A 13,332-nucleotide genomic window follows, 5' to 3' on the forward strand; every position below is an offset into this window, starting at 1 on the left:
GGAGGAGTACAAACAAGGAAAGGTTCACAGGTCAAAAATATTTGTTAACTTGTTGTCTCTGGGCTCTATTTTGTCAAAGAAGAGTGGATTTGGTTAAGTTTTTTTTTCTTTTCATTTGCATGTTCATTTCATTGTTTTTGTTTATTGTTATTTATTTCATGATATGTTATTTTTAATGAAAACTCCCTGCAAATGAATGGGTTTAAAATATTTATGTAGTTGGGGATAATTCAATCATCAGAGATAGCAGATAAAAGGAAAATAATGGTACTGACACTTTTGTCCAAGAAAAGTTTTTTATGTGCTATGTAGGCACTCAAGAAGGTGATAAGATAATATTGTGAACACAATTTAAATGACAGCAACACTTTTCCTTTAAAATATTTTTAAAGATACATGATAATTCACACCATTCACAATATAAAGTATGCTTAATTTTCAAAGACAATACTCTCTTTCATGAGAAACAATTTCTTGAAGATACTTCTAACAAATTAAAAATGTTATGCCTCATTCTCTTAATTTTGCATGAATACGTATAAATAATTTTACAGTCCCAGTGATGTGCTAGTCAAAATTTACCATATCTGTCTCTCTGGATAACTTTATCAATTAGTACCATGTTAACTGAAATCCACAATGGATAGAGTGTTGGGCTTGGAACCTAGGAGAGACTGGATTCAAATATTGCCTCTCATACTTCTAGCCACATCACCTTGTGTATTACTTAAATTCTATAAGCCTCAGGCATCTCTCCAAGGACTTAACTTTTAAGTTAGAGATGGGTTGAGCTGTGCATCAAAGGAGGGATTAACCATACTGACAAAAAAAAACAAACCCTTATCCTTGAAGTATAATATTAATCAAAATGTTTAGTTAAAATGATTCTTGTCCTTTTAACCTTTTGTATCCCCTCTTTATTTGAATAGAAAACAACAATTAAAAAGTTCTTGGAGTTTTAGTTAATTCAGTTTTATCAAATATTTCTAAAAACAAAACAAAAATATTTTAGCTACTCTTTACTTCTATTTAGAACCTTTTCAGGCAAGAGGTAGTAATTAGTTTAGACTCAGGAAAGATCTAGTGCAATCATTGAATAAATTTCATATTTTCTGTTTCTTACATTTCTAAGCAAGTTAACCAAACAGCTATGCTGAGGAATCTGTAATATTATTAATTTATAGTAATCCAGCCAGACTATTTAAAATAAATAAAATATTTTAGCCACCATCAGTTTTAGGGTTTGGGAAATCTCAATCCAAAGTAAAAGACAGCACTTTTTGTAGCTAAAAACACTAAGAATGGTATTTGTATATACCATGTTATATTTATATGAATTGAAATAAGAAAAGATGAAAATAAACATGTTATTACCAAAATTGAGTATCTCTTTTACCTTAAATATTAAATAACCTAGAAAATAAGTCTATAACCTGACTCCTACCTAAGCTGGATAGGGGAAGGATAGTTCTGTGCTGCTAACTGCCTGTGGAATGTTTCTATCAATTGATGAAGAGAATTTCAAGGAAAAGATACTGTCCACCAATTGTACAAAGTCTTTCTGACCTAGATATGGCAGCTCAAAGTGATGTTTCCAGTGAAGGATTCTATACGTACCATTACAAACCAGGAGGCCTAAACTCAGAGTCATTTTTTTTTTCTAGAACTCCTATAGAGATTTCTAGAGTACATATTTAAACCGGAAGGCACAAAGATACTGATAGCCAATATGCTCCTGCTGCCAGCCTAGGTGAAGGCAAACAAATCGATAATAATCACGACGCTCAACTCTTACCAATTACTAACATAGTTATGGGAGTAGAGAGGCCAGTCAATGACAAGGGAACTAGACCATTAAACTAGCAACTAGGCTAAGTTATGATGTTAGAAGTGAACCTGAAGAGATGGCTATACACTGCTCTGAGAGATAATGTTAGACAACTACATTATTAGTGCATTGAATTTTATATGTAATTGTACCCGGTTACTGCTGCTTATGATAAATATTTCATATTTGGGTATTCTTGTTTCTTATTTTGTTGTTATGTTTATCTGACTGTTTTGTGTTATGTTCAGGTTACGATAATATACGTTAATTGTTTAAAGTATTATTATTCATAAAGGTTTTTACATAATTCACATTTGGTGGGAAGGAGTCAAGTCACTGGGTTATACTTTGGGTACCCTTCCTCTTTAAGGGATAGGGACCAGGGAAACCAGTAGCTTTTGAATGTGTGTGTGTGTGTGTGTGTGTGTTTGTGTGTGTCTGTGTCTGTCTCTGTGTCTGTGAAAGAGTGAGAGAGAGAGAGAGAGAGAGAGATAGAAGAGAAAAGAAAAAGAGAGAAGAGGAGAGGAGAGGAAAGGAAGATCCACTTATGATTTCACTGTTATTGGGAACCCCATCTAGCAATGTAGTTGAGCATTTCATTCACAAAGTATAGACTAAAAGACTTTTAGAGACCAATAACTTTAGAGTTATAAGTGACCCAAAAGGCAATGATGAGCACAAGTAGGTTTCAGCATATTTCCAAAGATAATGTACATGTATGATATCACACAAAGGATGTTATCCAGGAAATGTCTGATTGGAAAAGGACATAGTCCAGTCATGGAACAAGAGTCAAGGATAATGGTTGATAGTATGAATGCTGCATTGGTATATGCAAAATGATACGACTTAGAGGAAGACCTGCTTCTTATTGGATATATCACCAGTAAAGGATTTGGGGGAGAACACGACAAGGACTATACAGAAGAGTCTGTAGATGGGTGGCAGTAGGTCCATCCTGATGAATGCATCACATATATTGATGAGATCATAGAAGAACTGAAGCATACTTATTTTTAATGAATAAAAAGTATATATTGTAAGTATTTTAAAATATTATTCTATATAGAATAAATTTAATTACTTAAGATTACCCATAGGCTTCAGTCTATAATTTACAGGTCATAGCCTTTACATCTGAAGGTGCCAAGGTTGCCTAAGGATTTAGCTATGGGCCTAGTTTACTTTTAACTTGGTTACATACAATGGGATGGTTAGGAGGATAGTGTGCAAGAGAAAAGGATGGAGGTATTAAAATAATTCAGTTACATTCTGGAAACCAAAGAAACAAACCAGTTTATAGCATGTGTGAATGTGTGCGTATGTATTTGCACAAGTGCGTAAATCTCACCTAATATAAATTTATTTCCACAAATCTTGCATTTTATGCTAGTAAGCCAAGTAAATAAAAGTTTACTCAGACCTCTAACCAAGACCATAAAAAGCAGTGTAAAAATTATGAATCTGGAAATTGGCAATTCAAACACATGCAAAATCCCTGAATTTCAAAGTTGTACTTTGTGGATATTTGCCAGGGTTCCTACACAGATCTATACCTCAGAGACAAATAGTGCACATACAATAGTAAGTGAGAAAAAAATGTTCTGGTTAAACCAACATGTAATATGGCAAAAACAATCATTGACAGAAGTACAATTCTTAAATTTGTTAATGGCCCTTTCTCACCACGGATAGTACCTTGAATTTTGACATTTCCCTTTCCCAGTACTCCTCATCTGCCACTGCCATTCTTTTGAAGGTTAACTTCTATCTAACTCCATATTTATTTTGTAGGTACTGATTTATATATGTTGTCTTCGCATCAGAATGCTAACTCCTTGGGGGGTAGGGACTGCTTTTTCTTTTTATTCCCAGAACTTGGCATAAATATAGATAAAATGAGATTATATTTATAAAGCCCTTGGCATAATGCCTGGCACCATTAAATGGCAAAGCAGGAATTTAATAAAAGCTTGTTCCCTCCCTTTTCTCCCCTTAACACATGACAAGTGCTTGGCACATGAAAATCACTTAAGAAACATTTAATAAATACTTGCTGATTGATTGAATTTGTCTTTGACATAACATACATATCATCACATTATGAAGAACAGTATTTTGATTGCATTTTTAAAATTCTAGAATATTACAATTGTCATATTAATTATAAAGGGGTCTTATTTAAGAAATATGTGAGTTACATAGAAAAATATTTCTGTGAAAATATTCATGATTTTAAAGGGCAAAGTAAACATTATGTCCTCTAATCCATGAAATAACTTCCAATGGCTTCTATTGTGACATGTTAATTCTATTCAGAAGAAGACATTCAAAAATACAATGTGTTGGTAGCCCTCCTAAAGTATGAGATTTTTCTGGAGGATTAAGTTGATGAATAGTGATGGGCAGATAGCCGAGCAAAGAGTCTTGATTCAATATAGAGAGAAGCAGCCTGGCAGAAAGTCAGAAGTTATAAAAAGAAAAAAAAAAGTTATTGCTTTTGGATGGAAAAGTATGTACAAATCTATTAGGGATAAGGCAATAAAACAGTTGATGTTGTGACTAGGCATAATGCATGAAGTCATAACCAAGAATTCTTGCACCTCTAGTAAGTTGGGTGCATATTTGTGATGGGGATAAGTACGGCACTGGCTTATTAAAGTATAGTGTGGTACCAGGCAGACGGGGCACAGGAATAGAGAGAGGAAAAGCCTGGAAGCCTGGTGATGAACCAGGTATTGTATGAAGAGAGTGACCTGGAAGTCCACATACCACAGCAACAAGGATGCAGATGGGCTGGAAGAGAGAGAGAGCTGCTAGGTAATTTTGGCACAGGGTGGTACCAAGGAATAAAGAGCATGCCATTTTCTCATTCTGACCCTGTGGGTAAGGGGTGTGTGAAAAGGGGGAGCAGCAAGATTTTAAGAGAAATTCAACTTTTAATGAGTGCCAGAAAATGTAAGGAATGTGAGATGAGTTCTAAGAATATAGATTTAAATACAGAAGAGGCCTTAAAAGCACAATTCCCTCATTTTACAGATGAGGAAACTGAGGCCAAGAGAGGTAAAGTGAATTGCCTTGTTTACACAAATAACAAGTGACAGAGACAGGATTCAAACTCAGGCCTTCTAACTGTAAATCTAATAATCTTTACATTTCACCTCAATAGAGGAAGAATCAAGAGGATGTGGAAGGCACAGTGAGGGTATTTCATAACTTCCCAGGTCAGATGGCTGCAGTGAAGAATTGTTTTCCACTGCGTTGGGATGTAGCTTAGGGAAAGAATATGACAACCAAGGGCATGAGAGATCTGGGAGAGAGTGGTCTGGTTGCATAGTTAGTTCTAGGGCAGAAAGAAGCTCTCCTTCTTACTCCCCCTACCCACATACCAGAGAGATGACTTGTGCCCCCTAGGATGTTGGCATCTGGGGCAAAGACAAAGCCAACTCTACTAATGCCTCTTTAATAAGTAAGAATCACTGCTTTCATCATGTAAGCCAAACTGATGAATATACATACATCCGTCATATATGGTTATTGGAGAAAGGGAGGTGTTGCAATTTATCTGAGAAAGCACAGAAGCAGTAATCCTTGCCAATTGTACTGATGACCCTTTCTTCCACTCTGAAGTTGCCTATAGACATTACATATAAGCATGTGGAGCTAGAAACTTTGGAATGATGTCCCAAAGCTATTGCAGAGCTGATTGTGTGATCAGGAAGTAAAGAAAGAAAATCAAATGAGACCTTTGTGGAAAAGCAGTGCAGATCTACAAATCCAGTGTTCTTAAATGGCTTGCCCTCTGTATCTGCTTTTTAATTCTTCAGTAATGCACGTCCCCCTGGGGAAATCTTCTGCACCAAACTTCCTGAAATTCTTGGCACAGAAACATTGAAGGGGTTTGGGGTATGATGACTCACGAGTTAATGACAGCTGCATCTTTAACAAAACCTACTGAGAGTGTTCCTATTACCTGCTGATTAAGTCTGTTAGTAGTCACATGACCTGTCAGAGGTCATATTGCAGATAACATCCCTTTCAAATACTATATTTATTTTTTTTTTGGTTGGTTTGTTTTTTCTTTAGGCAATTAGGGTTAAGTGACTTGCCCAGGGTCACACAGCTAGTAAGTGTCAAGTGTTTGGTCTGGGGCCGGATTTGAACTCAGGTCCTCCTGACTTCAGGGCTGGTGCTCTATCCACTGTCCCACCTAGCTGCCCCCAAATACTATACTTATTATATTGTATTCTATGGTAAGATATATCACCTGCAGATTAGATGGTAAGCTTGTTGAAGGCAGGGCATTATTGAAGGCATTATTTTTCATCACCCAAACATAGTGAGTACACATATTAGGTGTTCAGTAATTGGGAAAACCATATAGATACATTCCATTTCCAGTCTGTGCCTTTGTAAAGGCTGCCCCATGTCTGAAATGCCCACCACCCTTACCTCTTCCTCTTATATCCCTCTTTTCTGACACGATTCAACTCACATGCCTCCTTCTACATGAAGTCTTTCCTAATTCTCCATAATTACCCTAATGACTACTACACATACCTTATCTATATAGGTATATAGTTATACTAAAGTGCATGCTGTATTCCTTGATAGAATGTAAGTTCCTTAAAGGCAGAGCCTGTTTCAGTTCTGTAATTTTATCCCTAGTGCCTAGCACAGTGCCTGGTACATTGGTAGGTGCTTATTAAATGCTTACTAATTGACTGATAAAGGTCCAATAAGTTATTTCTTTGACTAGATTATTACAGGCTACTTTTTTGTCATTGGGCTATTTCTCTTTGAAACTGATTATTAGAAAAAATAATAATTTAATTAACAAGCATTTATAAAGCACCTATCATGTTATTGGACACTACGTTAGGCACTGGGGTTATTTTAAAAAAGAAAAAAAGAAACAATCCCTACTGTCAAGGAGACTATATTCTAACAGGGAAATTTCAGTTCAGTCAATTAATCAACAAACATTTGTTAAAGTAGTCTAGAGACTAAATAAATTACAGCAGTATATTTTCCAACTGTTCATCTAAGAGTTGTCAAAAATTAACACTTGGAACGTTTTAAGTTTCTATTACATGTTAAAGAATCAGATTTTTACAGTTCAAAGAAAGCTACTTAAACAAAACTATATGCTTCAGTAGAAGATAGTGTTTTTTTGTTTGTTTACAACTGTTTCCAGATCAGTCCAATTAAATATATGGGGAAATTGAGCATTGTGGTGAGTCCAAAAAGATATTCTTCCATGTAAGCTGCCATTTCTCTGATCCTCACTCAGCAACGTACCAGGTAGTTCAAAGCTTCCTACACATTGCTACTATATACAATGATGTATTTTTATGCTATAATCTGCTTTCAAATATGTTTTAACCAAACCTGAATGATCACTTCAACCTAGAATAATAATAAAAAATTACAAAGACAAAGAAAGTAATTCCCCCTCCCCCCAAAAAATCCATGTGGTTCTAAAACTCCAGATTTTTGCAATTTCAGGTATAAGTGGTTAAGTGCTCTTAATGTGAGGGTAAGAGACCATAAATATGATATGTTGTAATGAACTTCCCATCATTTGTTGAATCACAAAAGACAACTATATCAAAGAAAACTACACCAAATGGCTCATGTTAATGCCCTGTGACAATATAATATACAAAAGTCATGTTTTGTGGACAAAAGAAATGAGTGCCTCACTGAAATAGCATTCCTTTGGTAGAATATGATTTCAGCCAAAAGTCTATTCTGAATTCAAATACCGAACTTTATACACATCATTTTTGTTTCAGGGAAAACAATTGTCAGAAAATTGTATGATCATTAACTATGACAAATTTAGCCATCTTGTTCATATGTGAACAAATCACGTTAATAAGAAAGCCACAAACAGCCAGATTAACATTAAAAAATATATTTGAAAGTAACGAAGGGAAACTGTTTCATTTAGCAACACTGAATAAAATAGACAATTTATACAGATGTTCTCCACAAAAATTTAAATAAACACCCAGAAATCATTGCCCTCTGATTTGAATAATCTCAATGCTAGTTCTATATCAGCAAAGTTTCCCTTTAGAAAAAGCCATTGCTTGTTTGTACCTCATGTACAAACCCCTTTCTTTGCCTAAATTTAGCCTTCCCTGGAAGGCCAGGATATTGAGAGAAATCGCTAGAAGTCCTCCAGTCAACGACATAGAAATTCCCAAAGCAACTATTAAAGACACCAGAGCATACAACATCTGTTTCATTGTACCCTAAGAATGTCCAATTGTACCACAAAAGCTGAAAAGTAATTGCTCCCTCAGATTTCTCATTGCTCTAATTCGGGAGCTCTTGACTTACCTGCCACTGTTTCATGAGCTCTCGAACTCCCTTGGCGTCCTCCAGTATTCTCTCCTTGTGGGTAGCATCCTGCAGGACATTGGCTGTAGTCTCTGCCTCAGTGAGCCAGGCGAGGAACTTTTCCAGATCCAGGGGGAACTGTTGTAGCAGCCTATGGGCTGCTTCCAGAGCAGCTTCTCTCTCATTAACCCTGTACAAGAGCAATTAGATGAATAGCATCAGAAGGGTTTAGTGAATTAACTTCATTAAAGAATGAGAAAAAAAAAAAGATGAGAAAGAGATGCAAAGCTAATTCCCTAAACAAATATATCTAGATGTACATCTAGTCTACAATGGGATACAAGTGGGAGGTATAGGTGAATATCTTTGAATAAGAAAATCAATCAATAAGCATTTATTAAATGCCTGCTATGTTCCAATCACTGGGGATTAAAAATAAAAGAATGAAACAATCTTGACTTTCAAGAAATTCATATTCTAACCTGAAATGATGGATATTCTTTTTTTTCTTTTTTTCAACAAACATTTATTGTTTTCCTTTTTTTTCTTTTTTTCAACTTAATAGTATTTTTACAATTACATGTAGATAGTTTTCAACATTCACTTTTATAAGATTTTGAGTTCCAAATTTTTTTCTCCCTCACTCCCTCTCTCCCCCCTCCTCAATTCAGCAAACAATCTGATATAGGCTATACATGTAAATCATATTAAACATATTTGCATATTAGTCTTGTTGTGAAAGAAGAATCAGAACAAAAGGTAAAAACCAAGAGAAAGAAAAAAATAAAAAAAGAGCAAATAGCATGCCTCGATCTTCAGTCAGATTTTATAGTTCTTTCTCTGGATGTGGATAGCATTATCCATCATGAGTCTTTCAGAATTGTCTTAAATCATGGTATTGCTGAGAAGAGCTAAGTCTATCAAAGTTGATCAAATGATGGATTTTCTTGAGAACAAAGATAATGGCTTACTGAAATTTTTGGATAGTACATATACCAAAATGAACTTTTAAATTTTTAGGGATTTCAATTCAATTCAATTCAATTTATGTGGGTCCAAATTGTCACCACAATCAAGTCATTTATTTATTTTCTTTGGGATTCAGTTTCTTCACCTGTAAACTTAAGGGGTTTGGAATACATAACAAATGGTAATTCATACAACACTTTACAATATCTAAAGCACTATACATACGCTACATTTGAGCCTCCCGGTCATTCTCTGGGATAAGTATGACAGAGGTTATTATCCCCATATTGCAGATGAGGAAGCTGAGGCTCTGAGAGGTAGTAAGGTTCAGATGATAAACAGCAGAACCAACATTTGAGCCCAGTTCTCTCTGCCTCCAAGCCTGGTGCTCTATCCACTATGCCACATTTATCTCTCACGATCTCTGAAGTCCTTTCTAGCTCCAACTCTGTGATTTCACACATTTATTCTTTCTCCCAATACCTGCTTCCTAGTTACAATCTTCAGAAAGGTTATTTTTAACTTTGTCCTCTTCCTCATCTCCGCAATTCAGTTGTCAAATTCAACCTAACTTATTTCCGCATTTCTTCTCTTTGTTCCTTCCTTTCTAGAGGGTGAAGTGGATAGGGCATTGGACTTGTAGCAAGTAAGAACAGAGTACAAATCCAGCCTCAGACACTTACTGTGTGACCCTGGACTAGTCACTTAATTCTTGTCTGCCTCAGTTTCCTCACCTATAAAATGGGGATAATAATAGCATCTTCTTCCCAGGGTTGTTCTGAGAGTAAAATGAGATAATACTTGTAAAGTGTTTGGCAAATTCTAGTTATTATTATTACTATTGTTTTGATACTGCTATTATTTTCATTATTATTCCTAAGTCAAGACCCAAGCATAATTCCTCATCATCACTCACTTTTGTTACTGTAATAGCTTTATTTTTAAAAATTATTTCCCTTTCCAACTCTCTTCCTCAATCCATCCTTCATATCATTGTCAGAACAATCTTCACAGAGCTTTTAGATCTTGTAAGTTTACTGCTGAAAACCTTTTAATGTCTCCCTGTTGACTACTGAAATTCAAATTCCTTAGCCTAACATTTAAAGGCCATCAATATTGGGGCCATGCAATGTTTACAAGTTGTCTTGTAAACTACTCACCTACATGTATGTACTCTATGCTCTAGTCAAACTGTATTATTGACTATCCCTAGTTGAAGTCCCTGTTCTTCCATCTCTGTACCTTGCCTCATAATACTCCCTGTGTCTGGAATCAGTCACTCAGTTAACAAGTATTTATTATGCGCCTACTGTGTGTCAGGCTTTTTGCTAGGGCCTGGGAAATAAAATGAAAAAAGAAGAGTCCTTATGTTCAAGTTACTTATATTCTATGGACAGTGGGAAGCAGGAGATATATATTTATAGATAGATAGATAGATAGATCTATCTCGATAGATCTAGATGTGTATACACATACGCTCCTATGCTAGCATACCCATGGAGCCTTCTTTGATTGCTGCTTGGATCTTACAGGGCATTTGGTTTGTACCAGTGCATTAATTATGTATCATTTTGTATTATACTTATTTGAGCATTCCCTAATCAATTTTGAACTTGTACCTCCCCCAGCACATAACATAATGTTCTGCACATAAGTGTTTAATAAATGCGTGAGATGAATTTAGTAAGCAGTTATTGAGCACCAACTATGTGCAAAGAACTATGATTTTCAGTTCTTATTACTGTTTTTTGAAGGTTTATTCATTTTCAGGAACCAACAAAGATTCATTGCCATGGAACAAGTAAATTTTTTAATATAAAAAGTAGAATTTCTCCCACAGTATTCTTCTTCCTCTATGAGACATTAGTTTCCTATCCCAGCAACTAGATGCCAAGAAACGATCAGGAAAAGAATGCCAAAGATAGAGACATGAAACCACGGATGAACTAAGAATAGTCTGGGGAGAAAAAGAAACTAGGAAACTCAGAGTGAAAACTAGAGCTGAAAGAGCAAAAGAAAAAAGAATCAGGGGAAAGAAGAGAAAAAGTGTTAAAAAAAAAAGAGGGCAGTAGGAAGGAAGAATCTGACATATATAACACTGGTTTGCTTAAGCTGCACATCTCATCACTACACATCCATGCTAATGAGGCCATTTTAAATGGAAAATGATTTTGGTTCTTTGTCAAAAGAATAAAAAAGATGATTCTAAAATGAAACAATTATAAAAATAGGCACATTGTCTAAGGATATTTTTACACAGATATATATATGTGTATATATGTATATTATCTATATATGTATATATATACATACATATGCATATATATACATATGTGTTTAGCACTTAAATAATAACAGCTTGAGAGAAAAGAATGCCTTAGGCAGAAACAGTTCTATTTGAAACATTCAGGTTTTTACTTTTTGCTTTTTTAAAATTTTTTATGGAATGTAGAAATTGGTACTCTATTTACATGGCTTATTTGCCTTCTACTAATACACAGATACTTTCTCTGATTATAAATGAGCTAAAATTAATTTTTAAAATTGAACTCATGAATACGACAGGCATTGCTCATTAAGAAAAGATTTTCAATAATTATGCAAAACTGCAATTTATTTCAGCAGCATCTTTATCATGAGTTGTGCATATTAGGCAATAAACAACTCCTGTAGAGCCCCAGGCAGCAGGGCACGACACTGAACCATTTATTCATCACTGGTGAAGTTTTTGCTGAGCTGGCACTCTTTGGTACTGTAGTTATTGCTATCACACTAGACAAAAACCTCTGCACATTAACTGATGACAGATAGAACAGGATTATGAAGATGCAGCTATTGAAACAATGAGTACTGCACCTAAACTATTTATCAGCTCCCAAATAAACTTAACTGAACTCAATCTAATTGAACGATGGCATATCAGGGTTTTGATTGGTCAAAGAAGTTAAAACTCACAAAGTTCTAGAGCTAATTGTCAATGATGGAGAAACTTGGTGTACTGGGCTTTGCAGAGAGAACTATGAAAACACCCTTTCCTTAATGGCCTTTCAGTGACAATGAGTATCTTCCTTGAATATTCTGACATGAAACAGATTTCTAGGACTGTGTAGTCCAAAGACACAGCCAATCCTTTATCCCCCCCACCAATATATCTTAGCTTGATCTAAATATTTTGCCCAATTTGTCATATGGCAGATGACAAATAAAAATATTGCATCCTGACATACTCTCCAATATATCCCAAAGTCACTCAAAATGAAATGAAAGCTAGGAAGATGATTCCATAAAAGGAAAAAACAGACCAAGGAAAGGTGAGGAGATTGGGAAATTTATACTTTATCTCCAGCTTCATCACAAAGATGAGGCGACCTTGAGGCTTCTTAGTTTTTCAATCTGTAAACTCAGAATGCCGTTTACCCTCTACATCCAAAGGGATTAACTAGTACATAACTTTCCAACACTTATTTATTAAAGAGGATGTACATAAATCATAGGAAAAGGTTCCTTTGAGACAATGAGATTTTGAGTCAAGTCCTACCAGTGAGTTAATTACCTTGTAAATTAGGCCCTGAGGGAAAAACAATAACTTTCTCAGGTCAGTAGGGCACCATGTTCTTAAATGGTACCCTTGTGGTCTGAAATACATTGAGAATATAAGGTTTAATATTTTCTGAGCAATCTAGATCATCGCTACCCCCCGCCCCAATCCCAAGAGTGGTATCAAGTAACTCCAATGAGTACTTTTTAAAGTTTCCATTGTCATTGATAAGAATTTCATATTTTTTTTTTTGTGGGAATTTTAAGACCACTATGCTTTCCTGGATATCAATCAGAGCTCTAAGGCAGAGCAAATTGAGAGGGCACTGACTCATATGTTCTTAAAGCAGGTAACTGAGCTTAATACTCACTTAGCAGGAAAAATTTGTAAAAACAAGAAATTACCAGATGGAATGTTTCCTCCCTATTTGTCCTGGGTGAACTATTTCTCAGTCTAGTCCTGATCTTTCTCCCCTGACGGGAACCTAACTAGCTATGGCCTTGAAAGTATCCCAGAGTCTTTAGTGGGACCTTTTATCTTGAAGTCCAAGTTTTTTCACCAAGGTCTCTTCCTCTATCTTGCCAACAACTGAATTTATCTTTAAAATTTTATTTGGGAGAGCCTTTTCAACAGTTTACCCAGGGCA

General features: G+C 35.4%; 1 protein-coding gene across 1 annotated transcript in view; it reads right to left on the reverse strand.

The window, feature by feature from the left end:
• The window catches only part of DMD (dystrophin), a 2,133,690-nt gene that overhangs the window by 529,344 nt on the left and 1,591,014 nt on the right, over nt 1-13,332 (reverse strand). The window contains exon 54 of the mRNA XM_027841994.1: nt 8,180-8,369. Coding sequence (XP_027697795.1) covers nt 8,180-8,369 — 190 coding nt within the window. The remainder of the gene's footprint in view (nt 1-8,179; nt 8,370-13,332) is intronic.

The sequence above is a fragment of the Vombatus ursinus genome, unplaced genomic scaffold (assembly GCF_900497805.2).
Source record: "Vombatus ursinus unplaced genomic scaffold, bare-nosed wombat genome assembly UNPS02004827.1, whole genome shotgun sequence".
NCBI lineage: Eukaryota > Metazoa > Chordata > Mammalia > Diprotodontia > Vombatidae > Vombatus > Vombatus ursinus.